Source organism: Abramis brama (genome assembly GCF_963993115.1).
Source record: "Abramis brama genome assembly, chromosome: 14".
Lineage (NCBI taxonomy): Eukaryota > Metazoa > Chordata > Actinopteri > Cypriniformes > Leuciscidae > Abramis > Abramis brama.
The window spans coordinates 20,377,310-20,390,004 of NC_139976.1; the positions used below are offsets into that span (position 1 = coordinate 20,377,310).

Here is a 12,695-nt window from a genome sequence, read left to right on the forward strand (position 1 = left end):
TGCCACATCAAATAAGCTTTTGTTTAGCAATTTCTGCTCATATGTTATATTATATATATTTATTAAATGTATATATGTATGTATATATGTATATGTATATGTATATATATGTATATGTATATATATATATATATATATATATATATATATATATATATATATATATATATATATATATATATGTATGTATATATATATATAAAATACTATTTTTGTCAAAAATAAAATCAACTAAGATGTTAGCTGTTCCAATGTTGGCTATATTCAAACTAATGAATACATATGATAAAATGTAGGCCTATAATCATTTTTTTACAAAGAAAGAGTACACTTGAAATATTGTTGAAATTGTAATTATTGTTGTAATTGTAACCTTTTTAATATAATAGCAAAACATATTTACAAGATAGATGTAAGCAAAATCTTAAATGGTCAATTTAAGTCTTCTTCTAAATATATATTTTGTCCTTGCATTCATTCTTGGCTCAGTCAGTGTCACACCTGAATGAATGGCTCATTATGCAGAGTCATTACACATAATGGGTGGGACATTGTATTCTCAGGTGTAAACACTGATCTATATAATGGCATTGTCATTCTATATAGATCAGTGGGTGTAAACCACTCCTCGTTCATGCCCCCCTCGCATATTGGCTTTCCAAGCAAAACCTGTCTTACACAATTTAAATCAATGTATTGTTTTATGTGAACGACAAAGCAAGACTATTTTCACATAATTTTGAAGCCAGAACTCGAAGCGACAACATCCATTAGTCAAAAGTCTTGTGGACACATATTTAGTATGAGTTTTGTGGTCTTATTTCAGCAACTTTCATTTTTATTTTTTTCAATAACCACGCATAAACATTATTCTCTTGAATTCTCTTATTTTTTCTCTTAAAAATACAAACATCTACATACATGATGCTCACATATTATGGTAGCCCTGTTTGTGCTATATAGAGTGAATTTACACCTTTGCCATTATCATGTTTATAAATAACTTAAAAAAGCACAAATGTCAGGGCATGTCAAAACATCCCAAGGGCCCCAAAAACACCTTAGACCCCAGAGGGTTAAGTCATTTTTATCTAAGATATATTAAGACTGGGTTCAGACTACACTAGTTTTTAAATACTACCTGATTTTGAAATCTGGTTGTATCATACACATAAGGAGAATATATTAAGATTATCATGCCAGAGGGAGCACCTCACGTGATTCCATGTAGACGCAAATGTAAACAAAATGAATATAGTCTGTTTATCAGTGAGAACTGGAGGTGAGATTTTGCCAATTTTAATATCTGCTAACAGCAGTATGCTAGCTAATGTCAGCCTTAAGGGCTAAAATGTTTACCGTTGCTTGGCAACACCCTCAGCATGTTAGCCTATAGCTCTAGCAGCTTTCTACACTCAGCCCGGTCAGCCGGTACGTTCAAAACCGAGGTGATTTCTCCCCAGCTCTTCTCTTTGCCCATACGATTGTGGTACATTTTCTAAGTCATTGTGTTGTTGACAGGTAGGGAACGTCATGTTTTGCCGTTTCAAATGTTTCTCTTATTCACCTCTTATTGGTTATTGTGAAAGTACTGACATAATCATAGTCATAACCACCCTGATTTAAAATCCTAAATATCAAACATGTTTTATATCACTGGGAGAGCCCGATGTGTCCTAAAGCAGATTTGGAGGTTTAAAATTAAATCTGACAACGCCTCATTACCAGATAATCTGTGCTGAACATCGGAACCGAACAAGGTCCGGAACAAGATTTTTTCTCAGATTGGCGGGAGGGGTAAATCGGGGATACATTGGCCTAAAACTCCTGGGGCCGGTTGCACCAGCTGTGCATTAGTTACATCTTAGCCTAGTTGTGATGTAAAGTGGCACTAAGTTACAACTTATGCATTACTAAATAATTTTGCGTTGCACCATTCAATTTAGTTTAAACATACATATAAACTAAATATTTACAGAAGCCTTCGACCAGGAGTAATGATTGGAATAAAACAGCAGATTGTTTGATTTGCAATAATCTCATGTTTTAGCCACCTGACAGACTTAAATACTTCAGACATATATGATGATGTTGACATTTACACTCGTTTACATTTTAAGAGAGAGAACATTATGTGAATAAATGACTTGTCTTGCGGCTCTTCAACACGAACCGGATGTAAACAGAGTGTGTTGTAGGCTACATGGCAAATAAAATCAATCATAATAAATAAATGTCCAGTAGCATAAAGTATTTGAGTAAATATAGTTAGTTACTCTACTTCTGTATCTTTTTGGCTATTTTGTACTTAGAGTGTAAAATTTGCTAATATCTTATAATAATATAATAATCTATACTCAATTTGACTACATTTTTGAATAAGTACTCTTCTTTACTCAAATACATTTGAAATGAATAATGCAATTACAGCATTACATTTTGCATGGCACCTAACTTTTTCTGCAGTTTATTTGTGTTTCAAAACAAGCGTTATCGCCATCAACAGGGCATTGAAGGTACTATATCTTGTGTGATTATGTGACTACCCTGTAGTCTGAGCCCGGCTTAAGTCTTGTTTAGTTTTTTCTTTTACTTACAGCTACTGTCGTCTTGTGATCAGTAACGTAGACTGATCGGTATTAAATGTGTTAAGATAATCTTACTAAGTTACTAGGTATTGAAAGGAATAGTTCACTCAAAAAATTTAATTCTTTCACCATTTACCACTCATGTTGTTCCAAACCTATATGTGGTTTTGTTTTCAGTGGAACACAAAAGCAGAAACTTGTACAAAAGAAGAATCTTTATGCAGCTCTCCCAATACAACAGCACTTCCAAGAAAAAAAAAAAAAAAAAAAAAAATCTAAATAAAAGTAGTCTATGATGTGTGCCATTTGGGATAGGGCTTGTGTGTGCAAAGGTGATCAATGAAAGCTGGCACAATTTTATCATAAAAATTGCTTAAATATCAGATTGTTTTTCTCCAAAAATAAATGTTAATGGCAATTGTTATTGCCATTATATTCAATTTATCCAAGTAAATTATTTTTGCATGAACAATACCTTTTAAAGAAATAGGGGAAACACACTTCTCCATATTAATTTGTGGGTTTAAATGTTTGTACTGAGAATGCATGTAAATAGAGAGACTGATGCATATCAAATTTCAGGAATTGGTAAAACTGAGTGGAAATCCTCCTCCTGTGCTCACACCCCTTCTCAGCAGGACATCCAAGCTGAGGAACTTGCTGACTCAGCACTGGAAACAACCTCTTCCTGCCCCACCCCTCCCAGTGGATTCACCATCCCACAAACAGCTCCTCACATCAGGAGACCTTCATCTGCAGTCTGTTGTTTTATGCTGTCTCCACCCTATAGCCCAGTGGTTCCCAAACCTGTCCTGCCGGCACCCCAACACTGCACATTTTCTTTGTCTCCCTAATCAAACACACCTGATTCAACTCATCAGCTCATTAACCCATGTGATAATGAGCTGATGAGTTGAATCAGGTGTGTTTGATTAGGGAGACAAAGAAAATGTGCAGTGTTGGGGTGCCGGCAGGACAGGTTTGGGAACCACTGCTATAGCCAACCAACACGGACACTTCATGAACCCCAAACTGCACACAACACAAAAGTGTTGTGTACTGTGAAAAGTTTTATGAGAGTTTTAGGTTAATTCAGCCCATTTCTCTCTGCTACTGACAGGAAAAAGTGGCTGCTGTTTTAAAGAGTGTGTGGGTACCTTCTTCTTCCAGGCATTTTCACTCTCCTGCAGCTGGGAGTAACGGTCAGCCAGGGAAGCCTGGACGACATCGGTTTGCTTATTCTTCTTAAGCTTGCCCCAGCAATCGTCTTCACCGCTCTTAAACTCTGCCAGCCTGCCAAATGTAGAGGGAACGTATTATAGAAACAGACATAGAAAGTGAACTTTCCACTTAAGCAGCTTCTGTGTTTAGACTGTGTCAGCAGTATAACAAACATCCCATCAATAGACTTTCGTGGGACTTTTGTTTGGACTTTTCATTCAAAGCTGGGTAAAAGGTAAAAACTGAAGTTAGAAGTGCATGATATTTTTAATCAATATTCATACTTTTCTACCTGTAAAATCTTCGTAACAATATTCATTTTTTTATGCATAGCACTTTAAACTATTCAGACAAACATGAAAATGAAGGAAAATAAAATAAATTGATTTTTTTTTTTTAAATAAGTAAAATTGCAACCACAAAACAGCAGTGAATAAATATAATAAAATAATAATGTCAATACATATTATTATCATTTTTAAACAAACTTTTAAACAAATAATCAGCAATCAATCATAACAGTTTTATTAAAGGTCCCGTTCTTCGTGATCCCATGTTTCAAACTTTAGTTAGTGTGTAATGTTGCTGTTAGAGCATAAATAATATCTGTAAAATTATAAAGCTCAAAGTTCAATGCCAAGCGAGATATTTTATTTAACAGAAGTCGCCTACATCGAACGGCCCGTTTGGACTACATCCCTTTACTTCCTTCTTTAATGACGTCACTAGAACAGTTTTTTGACTAACCTCCGCCCACAGGAATGCTCCCTCAACTCTACCGAAATTCGTTTATGTACTTGCGCACTTCTTATAACTTACTGTGTTTACTCAGCTCTTACAGTGATTTTCTGAAGTAAAACTGACGCTTCATCTTTTGTGTGATGTACAATAAACTTTATTAAACTCATCAGTATATGTTTGATCATCATTCAGACAGCAGACTTGTAGGCTATTAATAAATAATGGATACATACAAGCAGATGACAAATACATTATAATAACCGTAATTAAACTACTAAACTATACCCGTTTCATCTCTATACAGCACTCTGACTCTGTAGGCATTATTGTCCGACTCGAAATGAACACCGTTACTGAGAGTTTCTGATATTATCATCATTCCGTGAGATGAAATTGTCCTGAGAGACTGAGCGCGAGCTCATGAAGCTCCGCCCCCTGGGTCGTCCAGCAGCAGCTTATTTGCATTTAAAGGGCACACACTAAAACAGCGCGTTTTTCTGTGCCCCAAAAAATGACAATTTAAACATGCTGTAAAAAATGATCTGTTGGGTATTTTGAGCTGAAACTTCACATACACACTCTGGGGACATCAGAGACTTATTTGACATCTTGTGAAAAGGGGCATAATACGGGACCTTTAATGCATCTGGCAGATTATTTTATCCAAAGCAACTTCCGTTGCATACATATTAACAGTTCATGCATTCCCCGAGAATCGAACCTATGACCTTTGTGTTGCTGGAGCCATGCTCTACTGTTTGAGTTACATGAATGCTTTTAAGCATTAAAATTCCCTTTCCCATCATACCTCTCTTTGATGGAGGAGCTCATTCTCCCGTCCAGGCTGCTGTCTAGCTCCTCCCCTTCTTCAGATTGGGAGATAGACGGGGTTTTGTCCACAGAATCTGGGGAAGGAGTGCGAGAAGTCTCACTCGAGCTGCTTTCCTCTCTCTGCAGCATACTCTCATCTCCATCCTCCTCTTCCTCCTTGTCATCCTCAACCTCTTCATCCTTGGCCTTCTTTCCATCAAGAACAGTTAGCTCCTTGCAGGTTTTGATGGCAGGAGTTGTGATACACTCCAGCTCGGCGTGTTCGGAGTCCAGACTGGTTGAGCGGCTCTTCTTCAGGATGCCTTTTATGTTGCGCTGACCTGAGTCCTGTCTCTGTAGTACTGGCATGGCAGCTTTTGGTTCTTCATCCACCTTAAGAGCTCCAGAAGAAGCAATCAGTTCCTCTGTGCCCACAGAACACTGGCTCTCTCTCACTTTCTGCTCATTCTTTTTAGCCTAGAAGACACAATTCAACAAAAACAAAAAAAGAGGGGATCTTATTTGAACCCCTTTGGTGCAAATTTTGGTAGGTGGTTTGTTGTAGATGCTTTTTGTTTCTTAAAGACTGATGATATTTTTGTCTCATGACTAGTGAGTATGAGCGTTAAAATAGAAATGTTTGCTATTAAACAGCATTAGGGCCCTATCATACACCCGGCGCAATGCGGCGCCAGGCGAAACTCGAGTGTTTTTTGCAAGTAAGTTTCAGCCCAATGCAGTTATCATTTTCACGTCCTGCGCCACATTGTTTAAATAGCAAATGCATTTCCGCCCATTTCTGCACCCATGAGCGTGCTGATCTGAAAACGAGGTGTGTTCAGGCGCATTGTTGGTGCGTTGCTATTTTGAGGCAACTGAAATAGACTGTGCCATTGACCAACAATAACCTGGTCTAAAGTCTGTACTTTTTTGTATTTAAAGGGCGCATTAGTAATATGCACCTATAGGCGGGTGCAAAACGCAAGTACACTCATGCTTATTTACGCAGTGCAGCAGCACACAAACATGACAAATATTAAAAATAAAAGGATTACAATGTAAAAGATTATTATTGTGTACATAAAGATATGGTGGAATCCAGCTTGTCCTGTAGATGGTCTCCTCGCACACAAGCAGATCCGTTTGCTCTCTGGATAAGCTGAACGTCTTTCTGCTTGCAAATTCCGCCATGTAAATAACAGTCCGCCATGGCGCGAGCGCAATTGGCTTTTAAAGGGAATGGGAGATGAGACTCTGATTGGTTTATTGCACATTACACCCAAAACACCCATTACTCATACAAGAGAATAGGGACAACCCTTTTAGACCATGCACCGGGCACGCCGACCATTTTTCCCGTCATTAAACTAGCAAAAGTGGATTCGGACACGCCCTAAGTGCACTTGCGCTGTGCACTTTGCGCTTTAGACCATGTGCTTAGATCGTTAAAATAGGGTCCTTAGAGTTAAGTTCAGGTAATTTTCATGAAATAATTGTTTCAAAACAGGTAAGTTGTAACTTTGATGCAATGATTTGTTGCGCCAACTCAAAAATGTTCACTGAAGTTTGTGAAGAATGTTTTTTTTTTTTTTGTATGTATTAAAATGTATATTTGGCTATGGAGAGAGATCACAGCTTATGTAAGATCTTGCCAGCAAATAAAAGAAAATTGAAACAACACTGTGTCTGTAGCTCTCATTTTGGGCTAAAACAAGCGCTGACCCTTCCATTCTTCCTCAAAATAGGCACCCAAACTCTCTTTCTCTCCCAAAAGGAGAAAGAAGGATACAAAGAGGGGCAAAATAAAAACAGTGAGAGTGAAAAACATGGTTGGTGGTCTGTTTAACAGCAGCACAACCACACACCCCTCAGGGAGGAACACAGAAACACAGTGACCCAGAGAGAAAGAGAGAGAGACAGAGATAGAAAGAGATAAAGAGATAGAAAGAGAACAACAGGAGGGTTGAGTCTCATGATGTCTGGAGCCACTGCTGATCACATGTGTACAATACAGGAAGATGAGGAGAAGTCATAGAAGCACATAGCTGTTGTAATTGTAATTATTACTCAAACAAATCAAGAGAAAAATAAACTCATATGCATGGTTTATGTGGGTTTATGTGAGCAGAGTGCACACATGCACGTGGTTGCAAGGTTGGGAAGATCAAGTAAAACATTGGTAAGAAAATGTATCCACTTAATAGAAAAGTTCTGATTGGGTGATTTAAAATGTGATTAATAGTGCAGCCCTAATTTTAAGGAATCTGCTGATGCTTTACTATGATAGCAAACAACATTAACACACAATGCTGATTAACAAAGCTCTTCTAGAGAAACCAAATTGAAACAAAACCAAACTACTTTACTGATTATCTAGAAAATATTCATAGTGGATAAGATAAATTATGAAATTATCTTCAATTTGGGGGGTGCAGCATGATTGCTTACCATTTCTTCCCTCACATTCTCATTTTCCTCGTTTCTCGCATCCTGCTCTCCTGCAGTGAAAGGTTGAAAGTGGGAGATCTCATCCTGTCTGAAATGTATTCTTTCTCCAGAACTTTTCGCACCCTCACCCGAGGAGGAATGACTGCAGAGAGAAGATATATTTGGTAGGGATATCATTTCATAATCAGATTTATTATTGTATATATCATTTTATTACTTGTTCATTCAAAAAGCTGAGTATGTGTGATTAGTGGAGATTAGCGGATGCTATGTGTCAAATAAATAAATGAAAACAGATGCTCTGACATATAATGTTGTATGAGGAATCAGACTGCTTTCCATAAAGTTAATCATTGTGACTGTTTACACATATTAAGGGGTGAGTCATAGAGATGTCTGCCGCCAAACACTGAAAGCAAAAGAGCATTCGGTCCAAATTCCACAGATTCAACACTCAACTCAAACATATACACAAACAGAACATATAATCTACACTATTAGCTCACAATAGCTGACAAGAAAACACACAACTAATATTGATAACACGCACACCTAAAACCACAATCAGCCTCATGTTTTACAAACAGTGATATCTGATATTAGTTTATCCTTAAATCTGACCAGCAAATCAAATGTCAATTTCTGCACACACACACACGTATGTATCGACGTTAGGGCTGTCAGTTAGAAAGATCGCTCTAATTGGCTATTTAATTTTGCAAACGATAATGAGAATAAAATGTGCATAAGAAAAAAAGCAAAAGTAATGAAAGAAAGTAAAGAAGTCAAGAGGGCACAGACAGAAGGCTGTTCTAATTTTACATCATCTTACCTGAGCATTGCAATACACTAATATTTTCATTATCATCGTGAGCCGCCTGAAATGAAGAAAATGATCAGCATGATTGATAGTTAAAATGTTAAGCCAGCGCTGCTTTGTCTACAGCTTGTATATCTGCAGTGCTAGTTTCGGTTTCCCTTTTTGATGCAAAGCACACTCTGGAAACTTTAATTTTACATTAACAGTATTAACGATAGTTTTGCAAAGTTGCTATGGTCTACTGTTTGATCACAAATTGTGCACATTGTTTTATTTTAATTTAATAGGCTTAATTAATTTAATTTAATTGTTAGTTGAATTTTCATGAATTTGTACCCCTTATATATTTAAATAACTGGTGATTGTGCATCAATAACTGTGGAAAATGTTTATGGCTTAAATTCATGGTTGTAAAAACAGTTTATTTATTTTTATTTTTTTACATGGTCTCCGATTGAGATAAATAATTTGAGTTTGAGACCACTGTTTAGTCAAAGCAATCTGTGTGAATCCAAAACCTTTGACCCAGGACTGTCAAACTACACCCAGAAGATAAAAACAGACTGTTAAGATCTAAAAAGTGAATCTCACAGCAAACTGTGGGCCAATGAACCAAAAACATCTATAACACACACAAACACACACATACTGAAAAGCTATGCAACCCAAAAAGTGCATAGGACCTGGATATTGTAGATGTACACCACATCTGACTCCACACACACAATCTTTCAGACCCCTGCTGTGAGAACGGAGCCAGATGAGATGGGATCCAGAAGTGTTGAGTCTAAAGTTCCGACAAAAAGTCACTTTTATTGCAGACCTTTTGTCTTTTGTACAGTAACACTCTATCAAATCCCTAAAACCAGCCTTTAGAACAGCAGCTTTGGTGAAATATCCATCCCAGAAGCTCTTGACTTGTAACTGCATGAGACATTCATACAGTCCAGACTGGGACCAAGAAAGTCGGTAATATGGAGTGCTTGGTCATGAAGCAGCCATCGAGTGAAGGGTAGCAGCGATCGGTTCTTTAGTTTAAAAAGAAGACCTTCAATCTTTAATATATCAGCCTCACTATGTCTAGAAACATGCAAGTGTGCCAACCACACAAACACGAATAATAACCTCAGACACATGTCACGATTGAGCTACTAGTTTACCTTCTGGAAAGCTTATCATTATGAAGACAGACATACACTGAAAATAAACACACACACTGTATTTATTTGATACAGTGGCTAAATTAAAAAGAATTAAAGCTTCTACTTCTGAAGTTTCCAAAGAGCATAGCAGTAATGACTGCTTTATGAATGACTGTATGAACTTCTTTACTTACAAGACTGATAATATTAGAGAGAAAATTATAACTATGCAACCGTCTACTACAGTATTGCATCAGGCAGTGCATTGTAGTGTCCCTGAGGAAAAATTCCATTCATTCGTTGCAATAGGAGAGGAATAATTGTCTAAACTCGCAATTGTATTTTAGACCCTATACCGACTAAGCTACTGAAAAAAAATGCTTTCAGAGGTCATAGATCCTCTTCTTAATATCATTAATTCATCTTTGTCACTAGGATATGTACCGAAAACTTTTAAGATGGCTATTATTAAACCTCTTATTTAAAAAGAAAACGCAACTTGATACTAAAGAATTAGTCTATTACAGGCCAATCTCTAATCTACCCTTTTTGTCAAAGATACTACAAAAGACAGTATCCCCACAACTATGTTCCTTTTTAGAAAGAAATGGAATCTGCAAGGATTTCCAGTCAGGATTTAGACCGTACCACAGTACTGAGACTGCTCTCATTAGAGTTACAAATGATTTGCTCTTATCATCCGATCGTGGTTGTATTTCTATATTAGTGCTACTCGATCTTAGTGCTGCATTTGATACCATTGACCACAACATTCTTCTAAATAGACTAGAAAATTATGTTGGCATTAATGGAATTGCATAAGCATGGTTTAAATCAAACTTATCGGACCATTATCAGTTTGTAGCAGTAAATGAAGAGATGTCTTATCGATCAGAACTTCAGTATGGAGTACCACAAGGCTCAGTACTAGGACCGTTGCTGTTCACCCTGTACATGCTACCCTTGGGAGATATCATTAGGAAGCATGGGATTAGTTTTCACTGTTATGCCGATGATACTCAGCTCTATATCTCTTCGCGCCCCGAAGAAACTTGCCAATTCAAGAAATGAACGGAATGCATAGCTGACATAAAAATGACCATGACTAGTAATTTCATATTACTTAATTCTGAAAAAAATAGAGTTTTTAATAACTGGACAAAAAACCACCGCACGTACTAACCTAGAATACTGTCTAACAATTGATGGCTGCTCTGTCAAGTCTTCGTCGACGGTAAGGAATCTGGCTGTGCTCTTTGATACCAATCTTTCATTTGAAAGCCACGCATCTAGCATCTGTAAAACCGCATTCTTCCATATTAAAAATATATCTAAATTACGACATATGCTTTCAATGAAAAATGCGGAACAATTAGTTCATGCGTTCATGACCTCAAGGCTAGATTATTGAAATGCTCTTATGGGTGGTTGCTCTCTGCTGATCACTGATCGATTGCTCCTGTCTGCCTCGCTGCCTGCTGTGAGTTTGTTTGCTTCGGTGCTGTAAGCTCCGTCTTAGCCTCGTATTTCTTTCTGTTTTGAACCATCATTTACTATCATTTCTAGTTGTTTATACTACTAAATACAGCTTACCCAACATCTCAGATTAACCTGACATCGCTAGCTTCCATTATTATTAGCACAACACGCTAGTAATTCGCTAGCCTGTTAACGCGCCACCCATGCGCTCAGTTATTTTTTTTATTTTTTCTCTCGCGCGCCCGCGCCTTTGAGTTCATAAAAAGCCCAGTTGAGTAAGAATCAGTCAACAAACACGATGAGTAATGTCGTGTCCTGTTATTGTCACCTGCACTTCATGTCACGTTTAGCATAGCCTTCTCTGTCGGCAATATAGGATTTATATGTGATAAATGCAAGGAGACAGTTAGGCTGACGGAGAAGATTTCAGAACTAGAGACACACATCCAAACTTTAATTGAGGATAGTAAGAGTGCTAGAGCTTTAGATACTATTTTGGATGCGCCTAGCATAGTGAACTCTTTACATGATTTGGTTCCGGCAGAATTAGTACCTGTGCAGCAAGGCAAATGGGTGACAGTGAGGGATCGCTCTAGTCGCGGATCAAAAAACCACTCTTCCGTTCCGATTACCATAACAAATCGATTTGCCCCGCTCAGTGAAACACCCACTGAGAATTCTGTTGATTGTGCCCTAATAATTGGTGATTCGATCACACGGAACGTGAAAATAGAGACACCAGCCACAAAAGTCACGTTTGCCGGGAGCCAGAGCACCTGACATCAAAGCAAATTTAAAAGTGCTGGCTAATGCTAATCGTAAATTCTCTAAGGCCCCATCCACACTACTGCGTTTTAGTTTAGAAACGGAGAATTAAAACGAATACGATCTCTGTCCACACCAGCGTTTTAGCTGCGTATTAGAATTGATCTCCGTCCACATTAAAACAACTGAAAACGCGGATCACGTGACCATTCACCAACACTGGGCATGCGCGTGCCGGTGTAAACACAACTTCATTGATAAAATTATCCCACCATGCGCTGGTTCTTCCCGGGTTAACCCAAAACCGACGCTCCATGTACGGTCGATACCGCCGCTGCACACGGGAATTGTCACAGATCGCTCGAATAATAGCTTGCCTCCGGCGCATGTAGGCAGTTATAGCACTGTAAAATGCAGAATTTACTTGCACAACAGCTGCTAGCAAAGATATATGCCATGACTGATGACACCCAATAATATTAAAGAGGTGTGTGAACTCGCAAGTACGATGTCAAGGTCAATTACAGGTCAATTACAGTCAATTAGTCAATTACAGGCCGATCTCAAATCTGCCTTTTCTGTCAAAGATATTAGAAAAAGCAGTATCCTCACAACTGTGTTCCTTTCTTGAAAGAAATTATATCTGTGAGGATTTTCAGTCAGGATTTAGACCGTACCATA

At 37.8% G+C, this 12,695-nt stretch overlaps 1 protein-coding gene across 3 annotated transcripts in view; it reads right to left on the reverse strand.

Annotated features, from left to right (window-relative positions):
• svild (supervillin d) overlaps positions 1-12,695 on the reverse strand; it is a 287,700-nt gene that overhangs the window by 99,390 nt on the left and 175,615 nt on the right. For all 3 annotated transcript variants that reach the window (XM_084135929.1, XM_084135927.1, XM_084135928.1), the window contains exons 6-8: positions 7,809-7,950; positions 5,359-5,837; positions 3,746-3,881 (exon numbers count right to left, since the gene is read on the reverse strand). In XM_084135929.1, coding sequence (XP_083992055.1) covers positions 3,746-3,881; positions 5,359-5,837; positions 7,809-7,950 — 757 coding nt within the window. The remainder of the gene's footprint in view (positions 1-3,745; positions 3,882-5,358; positions 5,838-7,808; positions 7,951-12,695) is intronic.